Here is a 12,168-nt window from a genome sequence, read left to right on the forward strand (position 1 = left end):
CCAAATGTTTATTAGCTTTGGAAAGCAAATTAATATAGAAATCATGAAAATAAGACCTGTGCAAATTTTCCATCATGACACTTATTTTAAGTCTGTGGCTCAAGTGGTTTGAAAGGTATTGAAGTTTGAAAGTGTGAATATCCAACCTGAAACTGTTTTTACCTCTGTGAATAACCGTACACCCTTGACCAGGGCCCAGTTTCGTAGATTCAAGGTGCTGTTGACTTCAGGTTGGCACTTTTCCATTCGTATAACTCTACACCACGTGTCAAACTCATTCCATGGTGGGCTGGGTGTCTGCAGGTTTTCGCTCCTCCCTTATGCTTGATTGATGAATGAAGGTCACTAATCTGTAAGGAACTCCCCTCACCCGGGTTGTCTAGGTCTTAATTGAAAGGAAAAACCAGCAGACACGCGACTCTCCATGGAATGAGTTTGACACCCCTGCTCAGGGCCCGATTTCCCAAAAGCATCTTATGGTTAAGTTTATCGTTAGAACAATATTCTAATGATTAACTTAACCTTAAGATGCTTTTAGGACACCAGGCCCTGGACTGACTGAAATTTTGTGTATCAAGGCAAAAAGCCAAGTTCAGTGACAGGGTGCCAAAAATAAAGTTAATTCAGATTGTCAACCATTATAAAATCAAGTTTTATTTGATTTCTTTTTACAACTAATATTGATAAGAATATCAACTTTATCCTAAAGATAACTGGTTGCTTTCCCCACACAACCCTCCCACACACAAAAGCAAAGAGGGATAAAACAGCGGAAAGGCAGGGGTATAAATTGAATTGCTGCTTTGTTACTGGTGTCAGTGATGCTCTAAATAAATTCAATAAAATAAGAGGGACATTGAATACACATTTAAATGTCAAAAGGGAATTGGCACAAATTACTTTATTTATGCAGTGAGCTAACAGGACTTTTACCTACACTTTGTGAGAGAGAACCAATGTTATAAATGTTTATAGAGCCACTTAAACAAGAAATGAAATTGTCCAAAGAGTGGGAATATGAAGGAAAGTGAGTGTTCATACTCATCCTTGGTCCATGGAGTTATTCGGGATGTATGCGTGTGTGAGGGTTCTCTCCATAGTTGTATGTATTTGTTAGACATAACAGCTAAGGTTCTCTTGATTGCTGTTGAGGTCTTTTCTGAGTACAAGAGCAACAGTATGGATTTTTTTAAACGGGGTTAAATCCTGTCCATCACGTGAGGATGGTGTCGTCAATCTCTTCGTTAGAGTCTGGAAGGCTGGAGATCTTCTTCAGGGAGCGGCGGTGACAGTCAGACAGCAGCTCATTACTAGCGGAGTCAAGAATGGCACTGACGCTCTGAAAGACAAACATAACAGATTGTATTGTGAATGCACGCACAACTCAAATCCATCAGGCCAAGTATTATCTTCTTTATAATGAGTATTGCGACTGTTTATTTGTGCAAGTGTGTTTGTCACTGACTTGCATGGTCTGCTCTCCATGACGCAGTCGGAGCAGGCTGACAATGGTGTGTTCGCTCTGGGCTCTGACGCTGGTGTTCTTGTCCTTGGTGTTGTCCAGCAGGCTCTTCACCAGCGGCTTGATGAGGGCGGGCTCCAGGGAGGGCGTGGCCTCGTCTTTAAACACCCACCACAGCACCCGCTCCGACACCAGCCTGATGTCACTGGACTGGTTCTGGAGACACTGTAGGGGAAATGACAGGGGAGAGGTTACTGACAAACTAGAGAAGCACTGTCAGTGTTCTTATTTCTTACATTTGTCCATACCCATGCAGCCACGGTACTTAAACCTCTTAAATGTAAAGTCCCCATATTTGGGGACCCTATTAGATTGCATTTTATTCAATTCAGTCTGGTATGAGAACGGTAGCCCCTATCTGCAAAAGCAGGGTGTCTGCAGAAAGCTGATAATCTTGGCTATTGATCTGTGCCTTTATATTTGTTGTGACTTACTACCATATATGGGCATATGAATGTATAAGGGCAGGCCGAGGCAATGACCTAATTTCAAGGTGGCTGCTACCTACATTCCGGTTAGCATCGTGAAGCATAAACTAAATAAACACAGAATACATTGATACCCACCGAAAGCCGGGACTCCACAGATCATAAGGATGTGTTATTTGTCTGCCTGTGACCTACCATTATTGACCACCAGCACAGAGAGTCAAAATGTTTATTTTACACAACGTTTTCACCAAATGTTGGGGGGGGGGGGGATCCGTAGGTTGGCAGGAACAAATCTATTGTTAATTTTATCTGATGATGTATGACAACTTCACTAGGGTAGGTGGCAGCATTCGAAATTTTGGATGAAAAGCGTGCCCAAATGAAACTACCTGCTACTCAGGCCCAGAAGCTAGGATACGCATATATAATGGGGCAAAAAAGTATTTAGTCAGCCACCAATTGTGCAAGTTCTCCCACTTAAAAAGATGAGAGAGGCCTGTAATTTTCATCATAGGTACACTTCAACTATGACAGACAAAATGAGGGGAAAAAAATCCAGAAAATCACATTGTAGGATTTTTTATGAATTTATTTGCAAATTATGGTGGAAAATAAGTATTTGGTCTATAACAAAAGTTTATCTCAATACTTTGTTATATTCCCTTTGTTGGCAATGACAGAGGTCAAACGTTTTCTGTAAGTCTTCACAAGGTTTTCACACACTGTTGCTGGTATTTTGGCCCATTCCTCCATGCAGATCTCCTCTAGAGCAGTGATGTTTTGGGGCTGTTGCTGGGCAACACGGACTTTCAACTCCCTCCAAAGATTTTTTATGGGGTTGAGATTTGGAGACTGGCTAGGCCACTCCAGGACCTTGAAATGCTTCTTACGAAGCCACTCCTTCGTTGCCCGGGCGGCGTGTTTGGGATCATTGTCATGCTGAATGACCCAGCCACGTTTAATCTTCAATGCCCTTGCTGATGGAAGGAGGTTTTCACTCAAAATCTCACGATACATGGCACCATTCATTCTTTCCTTTACACGGATCAGTCATCCTGGTCCCTTTGCAGAAAAACAGCCCCAAAGCATGATGTTTCCACCCCCATGCTCCACAGTAGGTATGGTGTACTTTGTCCTCCAAACACGACGAGTTGAGTTTTTACCAAAAAGTTATATTTTGGTTTCATCTGACCATATGACATTCTCCCCATCTTCTTCTGGATCATCCAAATGCTCTCTAGCAAACTTCAGACGAGCCTGGACATGTACTGGCTTAAGCAGGGGGACACGTCTGGCACTGCAGGATTTGAGTCCCTGGCGGCGTAGTGTGTTACTGATGGTAGGCTTTGTTACTTTGGTCCCAGCTCTCTGCAGATCATTCACTAGCCCCCCCCCCCCGTGTGGTTCTGGGATTTTTGCTCACAGTTCTTGTGATCATTTTGACCCCACGGGGTGAGATCTTGCGTGGAGCCCCAGATCGAGGGAGATTATCAGTGGTCTTGTATGTCTTCCATTTCCTAATAATTGCTCCCACAGTTGATTTCTTCAAACCAAGTTGCTAACCTTTTGCAGATTCAGTCTTCCCAGTCTGGTGCAGGTCTACAATTCTGTTTCTGGTGTCCTTTGACAGCTCTTTGGTCTTGGCCATAGTGGAGTTTGGAGTGTGACTGTTTGAGGTTGTGGACAGGTGTCTTTTATACTGATAACAAGTTCAAACAGGTGCCATTAATACAGTGGAGGACAGAGGAGCCTCTTAATTAATTAACCTCTTGGAACTACCCATCCCGGATCCGGGAGAATTGTCATCAACTACACTAATTAGCATAGCGCAACGGTCAAAAAATATTACTAGAAAATATTCATATTCATGAAATCACAAGTGAAATATAGTGAAACACAGTTTAGCCTTTTGTTAATCACCCTGTCATCTCAGATTCTGAAATTATGCTTTACAGCCAAAGCAAGACAAGCGTTTGTGTAAGTTTATCGATAGCCTAGCATAGCATTATGTCCAGCTAGCAGCAGGAAGCTTGGTAACGAAAATCAGAAAAGCAATCAAATTAACCGTTTACCTTTGATGAGCTTCGGATGTTTTCACTCACGAGACTCCCAGTTAGACAGCAAATGTTCCTTTTGTTCCATAAAGATTATTTTTATACCCAAAATACCTCCGTTTGTTGGTCATGTTATGTTGGGAAATCCACCGGAAATAGCGGTCACGACAACGCCGAACAAAATTCCAAATTATATACATAATATCGACAGAAACATGGCAGACATTTTTTATATTCAAACCTCAAGGTGTTTTTCAAATATCTCTTCGATAATATATCAACCGGGACAATTGGCATTTCAGTAGGAGCGAGAGGAAAAATGACTACCTCTGTCTTTTACGCAAGAATCACTCTTGAGAGCCCTCAGCTGGCCACTTATGCAATGTAGTCGTTTACACTCATTCTTCAACATAAAGGCGTGAAACTACGTCAAAATGCTGTAAGACACCTTCGGGAATACGTAGAAAAAGGAATCTGGTTGATATCCCTTTCAATGGCCAATAGGGGTGCATAGGAATACAACGGTTTCAAAACATGAGTCACATCCTGATTGGATTTTTCTTAGGCTTTCGCCTGCAATATCAGTTCTGTTATACTCACAGACAATATTTTTACAGTTTTGGAAACTTTAGAGTGTTTTCTATCATAAGCGGTCAATTATATGCATATTCTAGCATCTGGTCCTGAGAAATAGGCCGTTTACTTTGGGAACGTTATTTTCCCCCCAAAAAGACGTTTATCTTTAATCCTACGTGTAAAAAATTTATTTTTCATCAATGTTTATGATAAGTATTTCTGTAATTTGATGTGACACAAATTTCACCGGATGTTTGTTTGAGACAATGATTACTGTACATAACGCGCCAATTTCAACTGAGGTTTTTGGACGTAAAGATTAACTTTATCGAACAAAACACACATTTATTGTGTAACATGAAGTCCTGTGAGTGCCATCTGATGAAGATCATCAAAGGTTAGTGATTAACTTAATCGCTATTTCTGACTTTTGTGAGCCCTCTCCTTGGCTGGAAAATGGCTGTATGGTTTTCTGTGACTAGGCACTGACCAAACATAATCGTTTGGTGTGCTTTCGCCGTAAAGCCTTTTTGAAATTGGACACTGTGGTTTGATTTACAAGAAGTCTATCTTTACAATGGTGTATAATACTTATAGGTTTGAGGAATTTTAATTATGGGATTTCTGTTGTTTTCAATTTGGCGCCCTGCAATTTCACTTGCTGTTGTCGAGGTGGGACGCTACCGTCCCACAGGTACCAGAGTGGTTGGAAAACCACACTACATGCTGATCCAACATTGATGTAATGTCCTTAAAACAAGTCAAAATGAGGCTCAGTAGTGTGTGTGGCCTCCACGTGCCTGTATGACCTCCCTTCAACGCCTGGGCATGCTCCTGATGAGGTGGCGGATGGTCTCCTGAGGGATCTCCTCCCAGGCCAAGACTAAAGCATCCGCCAACTCCTGGACAGTCTGTGGTGCAACGTGGCGTTGGTGGATGGAGCGAGACATGATGTCCTAGGTTCTTAGGTTTTGGCCTTTCTAGGGAGTTTTTCCTAGCCACTGTGCTTCTACACCTGCATTGCTTGCTGTTTGGGGTTTTAGGCTGGGTTTCTGTACAGCACTGAGATATCAGCTGATGTACGAAGGGCTATATAAATACATTTGATTTGATTTTGATTTGATGTCCTAGATGTGCTCAATTGGATTCAGGTCTGGGGAACGGTCAGGCCAGTCCATTGCATCAATGCCTTCCTCTTGCAGGAACTGCTGACACACTCCAGCCACATGAGGTCTAGCATTGTCTTGCATTAGGAGGAACCCAGGGCCAACCGCACCAGCATATGGTCTCACAAGGGGTCTGAGGATCTCATCTCGGTACCTAATGGTAGTCAGGCTACCTCTGGCGAGCACATGGAGGGCTGTGCGGCCCCCCCCAAAGAAATACCATGAAATACCACACCATGACTGACCCACCGCCAAACCGGTCATGCTGGAGGATGTTGCAGGCAGCAGAACGTTCTCCACAGCATCTCCAGACTCTGTCACGTGCTCAGTGTGAACCTGTTTTCATCTGTGAAGAGCACAGGGCGCCAGTGGCGAATTTGCCAAACTTGGTGTTCTCTGGCAAATGCCAAACGTCCTGCACGGTGTTGGGCTGTAAGCACAACCCCCACCTGTGGACGTCGGGCCCTCATACCACCCTCATGGAGTCTGTTTCTGACCGTTTGAGCAGACACATGCACATTTGTGGCCTGCTGCAGGTCATTTTGCAGGGCTCTGGCAGTGCTCCTCCTTGCACAAAGGCGGAAGTAGCGGTCCAACTGCTGGGTTGTTGCCCTCCTACGGCCTCCTCCACGTCTCCTGATGTACTGGCCTGTCTCCTGGTAGCGCCTCCATTCTCTGGACACTACGCTGACAGACACAGCAAATCTTCTTGCCATAGCTCGCATTGATGTGCCATCCTGGATGAGCTGCACTACCTGAGCCACTTGTGTGGGTTGTAGACTCCGTCTCATGCTACCACTAGAGTGAAAGCACCGCCAACATTCAAAAGTGACCAAAACATCAGCCAGGAAGCATAGGAACTGAGAAGTGGTCTGTGGTCCCCACCTGCAGAACCACTCCATTATACATTATACCACCCACCACTGCGACCTGTATGCTCTAGTCGGCTGGCCCTCGCTACATATTCGTCGACAGACCCACTGGCTCCAGGTCATCTACAAGTCCATGCTAGGTAAAGCTCCGCCTTATCTCAGTTCACTGGTCACGATGGCAACACCCACCCGTAACACGGGCAGGTGTATCTCACTGATCATCCCTAAAGCCAACACCTCATTTGGCCGCCTTTCGTTCCAGTTCTCTGCTGCCTGTGACTGGAACGAATTGCAAAAATCGCTGAAGTTTGAGACTTTTATCTCCCTCACCAACTTCAAACATCTGCTATCTGAGCAGCTAACCGATCGCTGCAGCTGTATATAGTCTATCGGTAAATAGCCCACCCATTTTTACCTACCTCATCCCCATACTGTTTTTATTTATTTTATTTATGCTCTTTTGCACACCAATATATCTATCTACCTGTACATGACCATCTGATCATTTATCACTCCAGTGTTAATCTGCAAAATTGTAATTATTCGCCTACCTCCTCATGCCTTTTGCACACAATGTATATAGACTCTCCTTTTTTCTACTGTATTATTGACTTGTTAATTGTTTACTCCATGTGTAACTCTGTGTTGTCTGTTCACACTGCTATGCTTTATCTTGGCCAGGTCACAGTTGCAAATGAGAACTTGTTCTCAACTAGCCTACCTGGTTAAATAAAGGTGAAATAAATAAAAATAAATTGGGAGTGTCTTGCTAATTGCCTATAATTTCCACCTGTTGTCTATTCCATTTGCACAACAGCATGTGAAATGTATTGTCAATCAGTGTTGCTTCCTAAGTGGACAGTTTGATTTCACAGAAGTGGGATTGACTTGGAGTTACATTGTGTTGTTTAAGTGTTCCCTTTATTTTTTTGAGCAGTGTATATTACAACAATACTGAATGAACACTTATTTTAACTTAACATAATACATCAATTTAGTCTCAAATAAATAATGAAACGTGTTCAATTTGGTTTAAATAATGCAAAAACACAGTTGGAGAAGAAAGTAAAAGTGCAATATGTGCCATGTAAAAAAGCTAATGTTTAATATATTCCTTGCTCAGAACATGAGAACATATGAAAGCTGGTGGTTCCTTTTAACATGAGTCTTCAATATTCCCACTTAAGAAGGTTTAGGTTATTGTTATTATAGGAATTATAGGACTTTCTCTCTATACCATTTGTATTTCATATACCTTTGACTATTGGATGTTCTTCTAGGCACTATAGTATTGCCAGCCTAATATCGCGAGTTGATAGGCTTGAAGTAATAAACAGCGCTGTGCTTCAAGCATTGCGAAGAGCTGCTGGCAAACACAGGAAAGTGCATTATGGTCTTTGTTAGGAAGAAATGGTCTTCACACAGTTCGCAACGAGCCAGGAGGGTCAAACTGCTGCATATACCCTGACTCTGCTTGCACAGATCGCAAGAGAAGTGAGACAATGTCCCTAGTTAATATTGCCTGCTAACATGAATTTCTTTTAACTAAATATGCAGGTTTAAAGAATATACTTGTATATTGATTTTTAAGAAAGGCATTGCTGTTTATGGTTAGGTACATTGGTGCAACGACAGTGCTTTTTTCGCGAATGCGCTTGTTAAATCACCACCCGTTTGGCGAAGTAGGCTGTGATTTGATGATAAATTAACAGGCACCGCATTGATTATTTGCAACGCAGGACAAGCTAGTTAAACTAGTAATATCATCAAACATGTGTAGTTAACTAGTGATTATGTTAAGATTGGTAGTTTTTTATAAGTTAAGTTTAATGCTAGCTAGCAACTTACCTTGGCTCCTTGCTGCACTCGTGTAACAGGTGGTCAGCCTGCCACGCAGTCTCCTCGTGGAGTGCAATGTAATCCAAAAATGATGATTACCGATTGTTACGAAAACTTGAAATGCCGATTAGTCGGTCGACCTCTACTTTATATAGCTAATTTAATGTTTGCATTTCATTTTTTATAAGTAATCTGCTTTTTGTGCTTTGGATTTAGTTTACATAGGCCTACATAACAAGTCATTTCAATGTTATATAATTCCAAAGTAGTTATTGTCTATGTTTCATATTAGTTCACTGTTTGCTGTTCTACGTGCCATCTTGTAACTTGAGACCACTGCACTCTCACTCCCATTGTTCATTTGTGGTTGACTCCTCTGCCTTTCTCTCTTAAGTGTTATTGTTTGCATTGTGTGTGTGCAGTACACCTATGTGAGCCACTGGTGTTTTTACTTTACAGTAATGTCATTTAGTAAATTTAGTCAACTGTACTTCAGAGTGGAGGATGCAGAGGATTTTGATGACGTTTGAGAGCAACCCTTCCCCAACCAGTGCCCCCCCCTATGTCAATCACCCGTCTGATGGTTCTACATCCACTTTTCATAGACCTCTTGAAAGAGAAAATAGGGGCTTGTGGCACCATTCGTCCTAACAGAATCGGTTTCCCCAAAACCAAGGTAAACGACATGACAAAGACAGCGGAGGAGGAGCATAGGTTGGATCAGGACTACCAAGCTGCTTTTTGTGAAATGGAAGGACACTAGGGAAGTAACCATGCTCACCACACATCATAAGGCATTCAATAACAACCATGTCTCAAGGATGGTGAAAAGTGAAGAATGACCCCATTCCTGTGAAGAACTACAAGGCCAGCATGGGGGGGATGTCAACCTATCTGATAAGATACTACCAGGATACTACCAGGTCCTCCACAAGACCAGGAAGTGGTATAATACTTATTTTTTACCACTTTATGGACATTGCTACAGTAAATCCTTTCACTCTCCACAAGTAGAAGGCCAAAGCACAAGGTCAAACCCCTCTCTGGGGGCCCAAAGCAACCTCACAACCATCACAAGACACCCCACTCAAGGTGAGCGCCACTATCCAACACACATACCAAAAGACAAAAGGATGAACTGCAAGAATTGCACAAAATACTCGGGGGGGGGGTTAAATGACTGATCTTCTGCCCGAAAGGCCAGTTTGCTTTTTGTTTCCTGGCAGAGAGGGACTGCTTCAAAGACTATCACGACTTATTTATTGCCTTACCTCCCTAATCTTACTACATTTGCACACACTGTATATAGATGTTTCTATTGTGTTATTGACTGTACGTTTGTCTATCCCATGTGTAACTCTGTGTTGTTTTTGTCACACTGCTTTGCTTTATCTTGGCCAGGTCGAAGTTGTAAATGAGAACTTGTTCTCAACTGGCCTACCTGGTTAAATAAAGGTGAAATAAATCAAATAAAAACGACATGCATAAGCTACGGGGAAAGTGAAATCTAATCATGGGATGGGATGTAAAACGAACACGAATGCCATTTGTAAATAGTTCAGCTTATTTCTATTTTTGCACCTTTCTTAGTGAAGGACAGGTGTGTAACCAAGTGTGTTTGATAAAAAAAATATTTAAAAAACATCTTATGTACAGCACCAGTCAAAAGTTTAGCACACCTACTCATTCAATGGTTTTTCTTTATTTTGACTATTGTAGAATAATAGTGAAGACATCAAAACTATGAAATAACACATTGAATCATGTAGTAACCAAAAAAGTGTTAAATATATTTTATAATTGAGATTCTTCAAAATAGCTACCCTTTGCCTTGACAGCTTTGCACTCTTGGCATTCTCTCAACCAGCTTCATGAGGTAGTCACCTGGAATGAATTTCAATTAACAGGTGTGCCTTGTTAAAAGTGAATGTGGAATTTCTTTCCTTTTTAATGCATTTGAGCCAATCAGTTGTGTTGTGACAAGGTAGGGGTGATATACAGAATAGCCTTATTTGGTAAAAGGCCAAGTCCATATTATGGAAAGAACAGCTCAAATAAGCAGGGAAACGATAGTCCATCATTACTTTAAGACATGAAGGTCAGTCAATGAAAATGTCAAGAACTTTGAAAGTTTCTTCAAGTGCAGTTACAAAAACCATCAAGTGCTATAATGAAACTGGCTCTCATGAGGACCGCCACAGGAAAGGAAGACTCAGAGTTACCTCTGCTGGAGAGAAGTTAATTAGAGCTCCCAGCTACAGAAATTGCATCACAATTAAAATGCTTCAGAGTTCAAGTAACAGACACATCTCAACCTAATCGAGGAGGAGACTGCGTGAATCAGGCCTTCATGGTCTAATTGCTGCAAAGAAACCACTACTAAAGGACACTAATAAGAAGAAGACTTGCTTGGGCCAAGAAACAAGTAATGGACATCAGAACAGTGGAAATCTGTCCTTTGGTCTGATAAGTCCAAATTTGAGATTTTTGGTTCCAACCTCTGTCTTTGTGAGACAGAGAGTAGGTGAATGGATGATCTCCGCATGTGTGGTTCCCACCGTGAAGCATGGAGGTGATGGTGCTTTGCTGGTGACACTGTGATTATATTTAGAATTTAAGGCACACTTAACCAGCATGGCTACCACAGAATTCTGCAGCGATACGCCATCCCATCTGGTTTGAAGCTTAATGGGACTATCATTTGTTTTTCAACAGGACAATGACCCAACACACCTCCAGGCTGTGTAAGGGCTATTTGACCAAGAAGGAGCGTGATGAGTGCTGCATCAGATGACCAGGTCTCCACAATCACCAGACCTCAACACAATTGAGATGGTTTGGGATGAGTTGGACTGCAGAGTGAAGGAAAAGCAGCCAACAAGTGCTCAGCAAATGTGGGAACTCCTTCAAGACGGTTGGAAAAGCATTCCAGGTGAAGCTGGTTGAGAGAAATCCAAGAGTGTGCAAATCTGTCAAGGCAAAGGGTGGCTACTTAAAATAATCTGAAATATATTTTGATTTGTTTAACACCTTTTTGGTTTCTACATGATTCAATGTGTTATTTCATAGTTTTGATGTCTTCACTATTATTCTACAATAGTCAAAATAAAGAAAAAACATTGAATGAGTAGGTGTGCTAAACTTTTGACTGGTACTGTATATCTGTTGCTTAATATTGTTTTTGTAAACAGTTCATTTGTATGTGGGACCAATACGTTGGATATGCCTAGGCTAAACGTTCAGGCACTTTGGAGAGGTTGAAAAAACACTTAGATATCCCCTGTAAGAACCACGACACCACCACAATGTTTGAGGTTGGTGTTGTAGAAACTTAGTTATAGTGAACAATAGCTTTTAGGTACATCCAGTGTGCAAAAATAGTGCAATTACCACATTTGGACACTTTGGAGAGGTTGAAAGGACACTTGAATGTACCCTGGATACCCTATACCACCACAATGTTTGAGTGAGGTAGATATGGTAAAAATGTTGTTTTTATACTGAACAAATACCATTTAGTGATTGCAAATATGTAATAGCACTGGAATTACCTCATTTACAGACATATGCCACTTTGGAGAGGTTTAGGGACACTTGGAAACGTCACGTGACCACACCTGACACCACTTACTATAACATCTGCCCATTTCTAGTTGTTAGGTCTATCAAACCCATTTTCTTTCTTCTGATATTGTTCACTTGTTGTGG

At 41.9% G+C, this 12,168-nt stretch overlaps 1 protein-coding gene across 1 annotated transcript in view; it reads right to left on the reverse strand.

The window, feature by feature from the left end:
* Positions 1-633: 633 nt before the first annotated feature.
* LOC110535056 (stalled ribosome sensor GCN1) overlaps positions 634-12,168 on the reverse strand; it is a 48,235-nt gene continuing 36,700 nt past the window's right edge. The window contains exons 56-57 of the mRNA XM_036935737.2: positions 1,466-1,687; positions 634-1,339 (exon numbers count right to left, since the gene is read on the reverse strand). Coding sequence (XP_036791632.2) covers positions 1,214-1,339; positions 1,466-1,687 — 348 coding nt within the window. The 3' untranslated portion in view covers positions 634-1,213. The remainder of the gene's footprint in view (positions 1,340-1,465; positions 1,688-12,168) is intronic.

The sequence above is a fragment of the Oncorhynchus mykiss genome, chromosome 11 (assembly GCF_057628025.1).
Source record: "Oncorhynchus mykiss isolate SJ-2025 chromosome 11, ASM5762802v1, whole genome shotgun sequence".
Taxonomy (NCBI): Eukaryota; Metazoa; Chordata; class Actinopteri; order Salmoniformes; family Salmonidae; genus Oncorhynchus; species Oncorhynchus mykiss.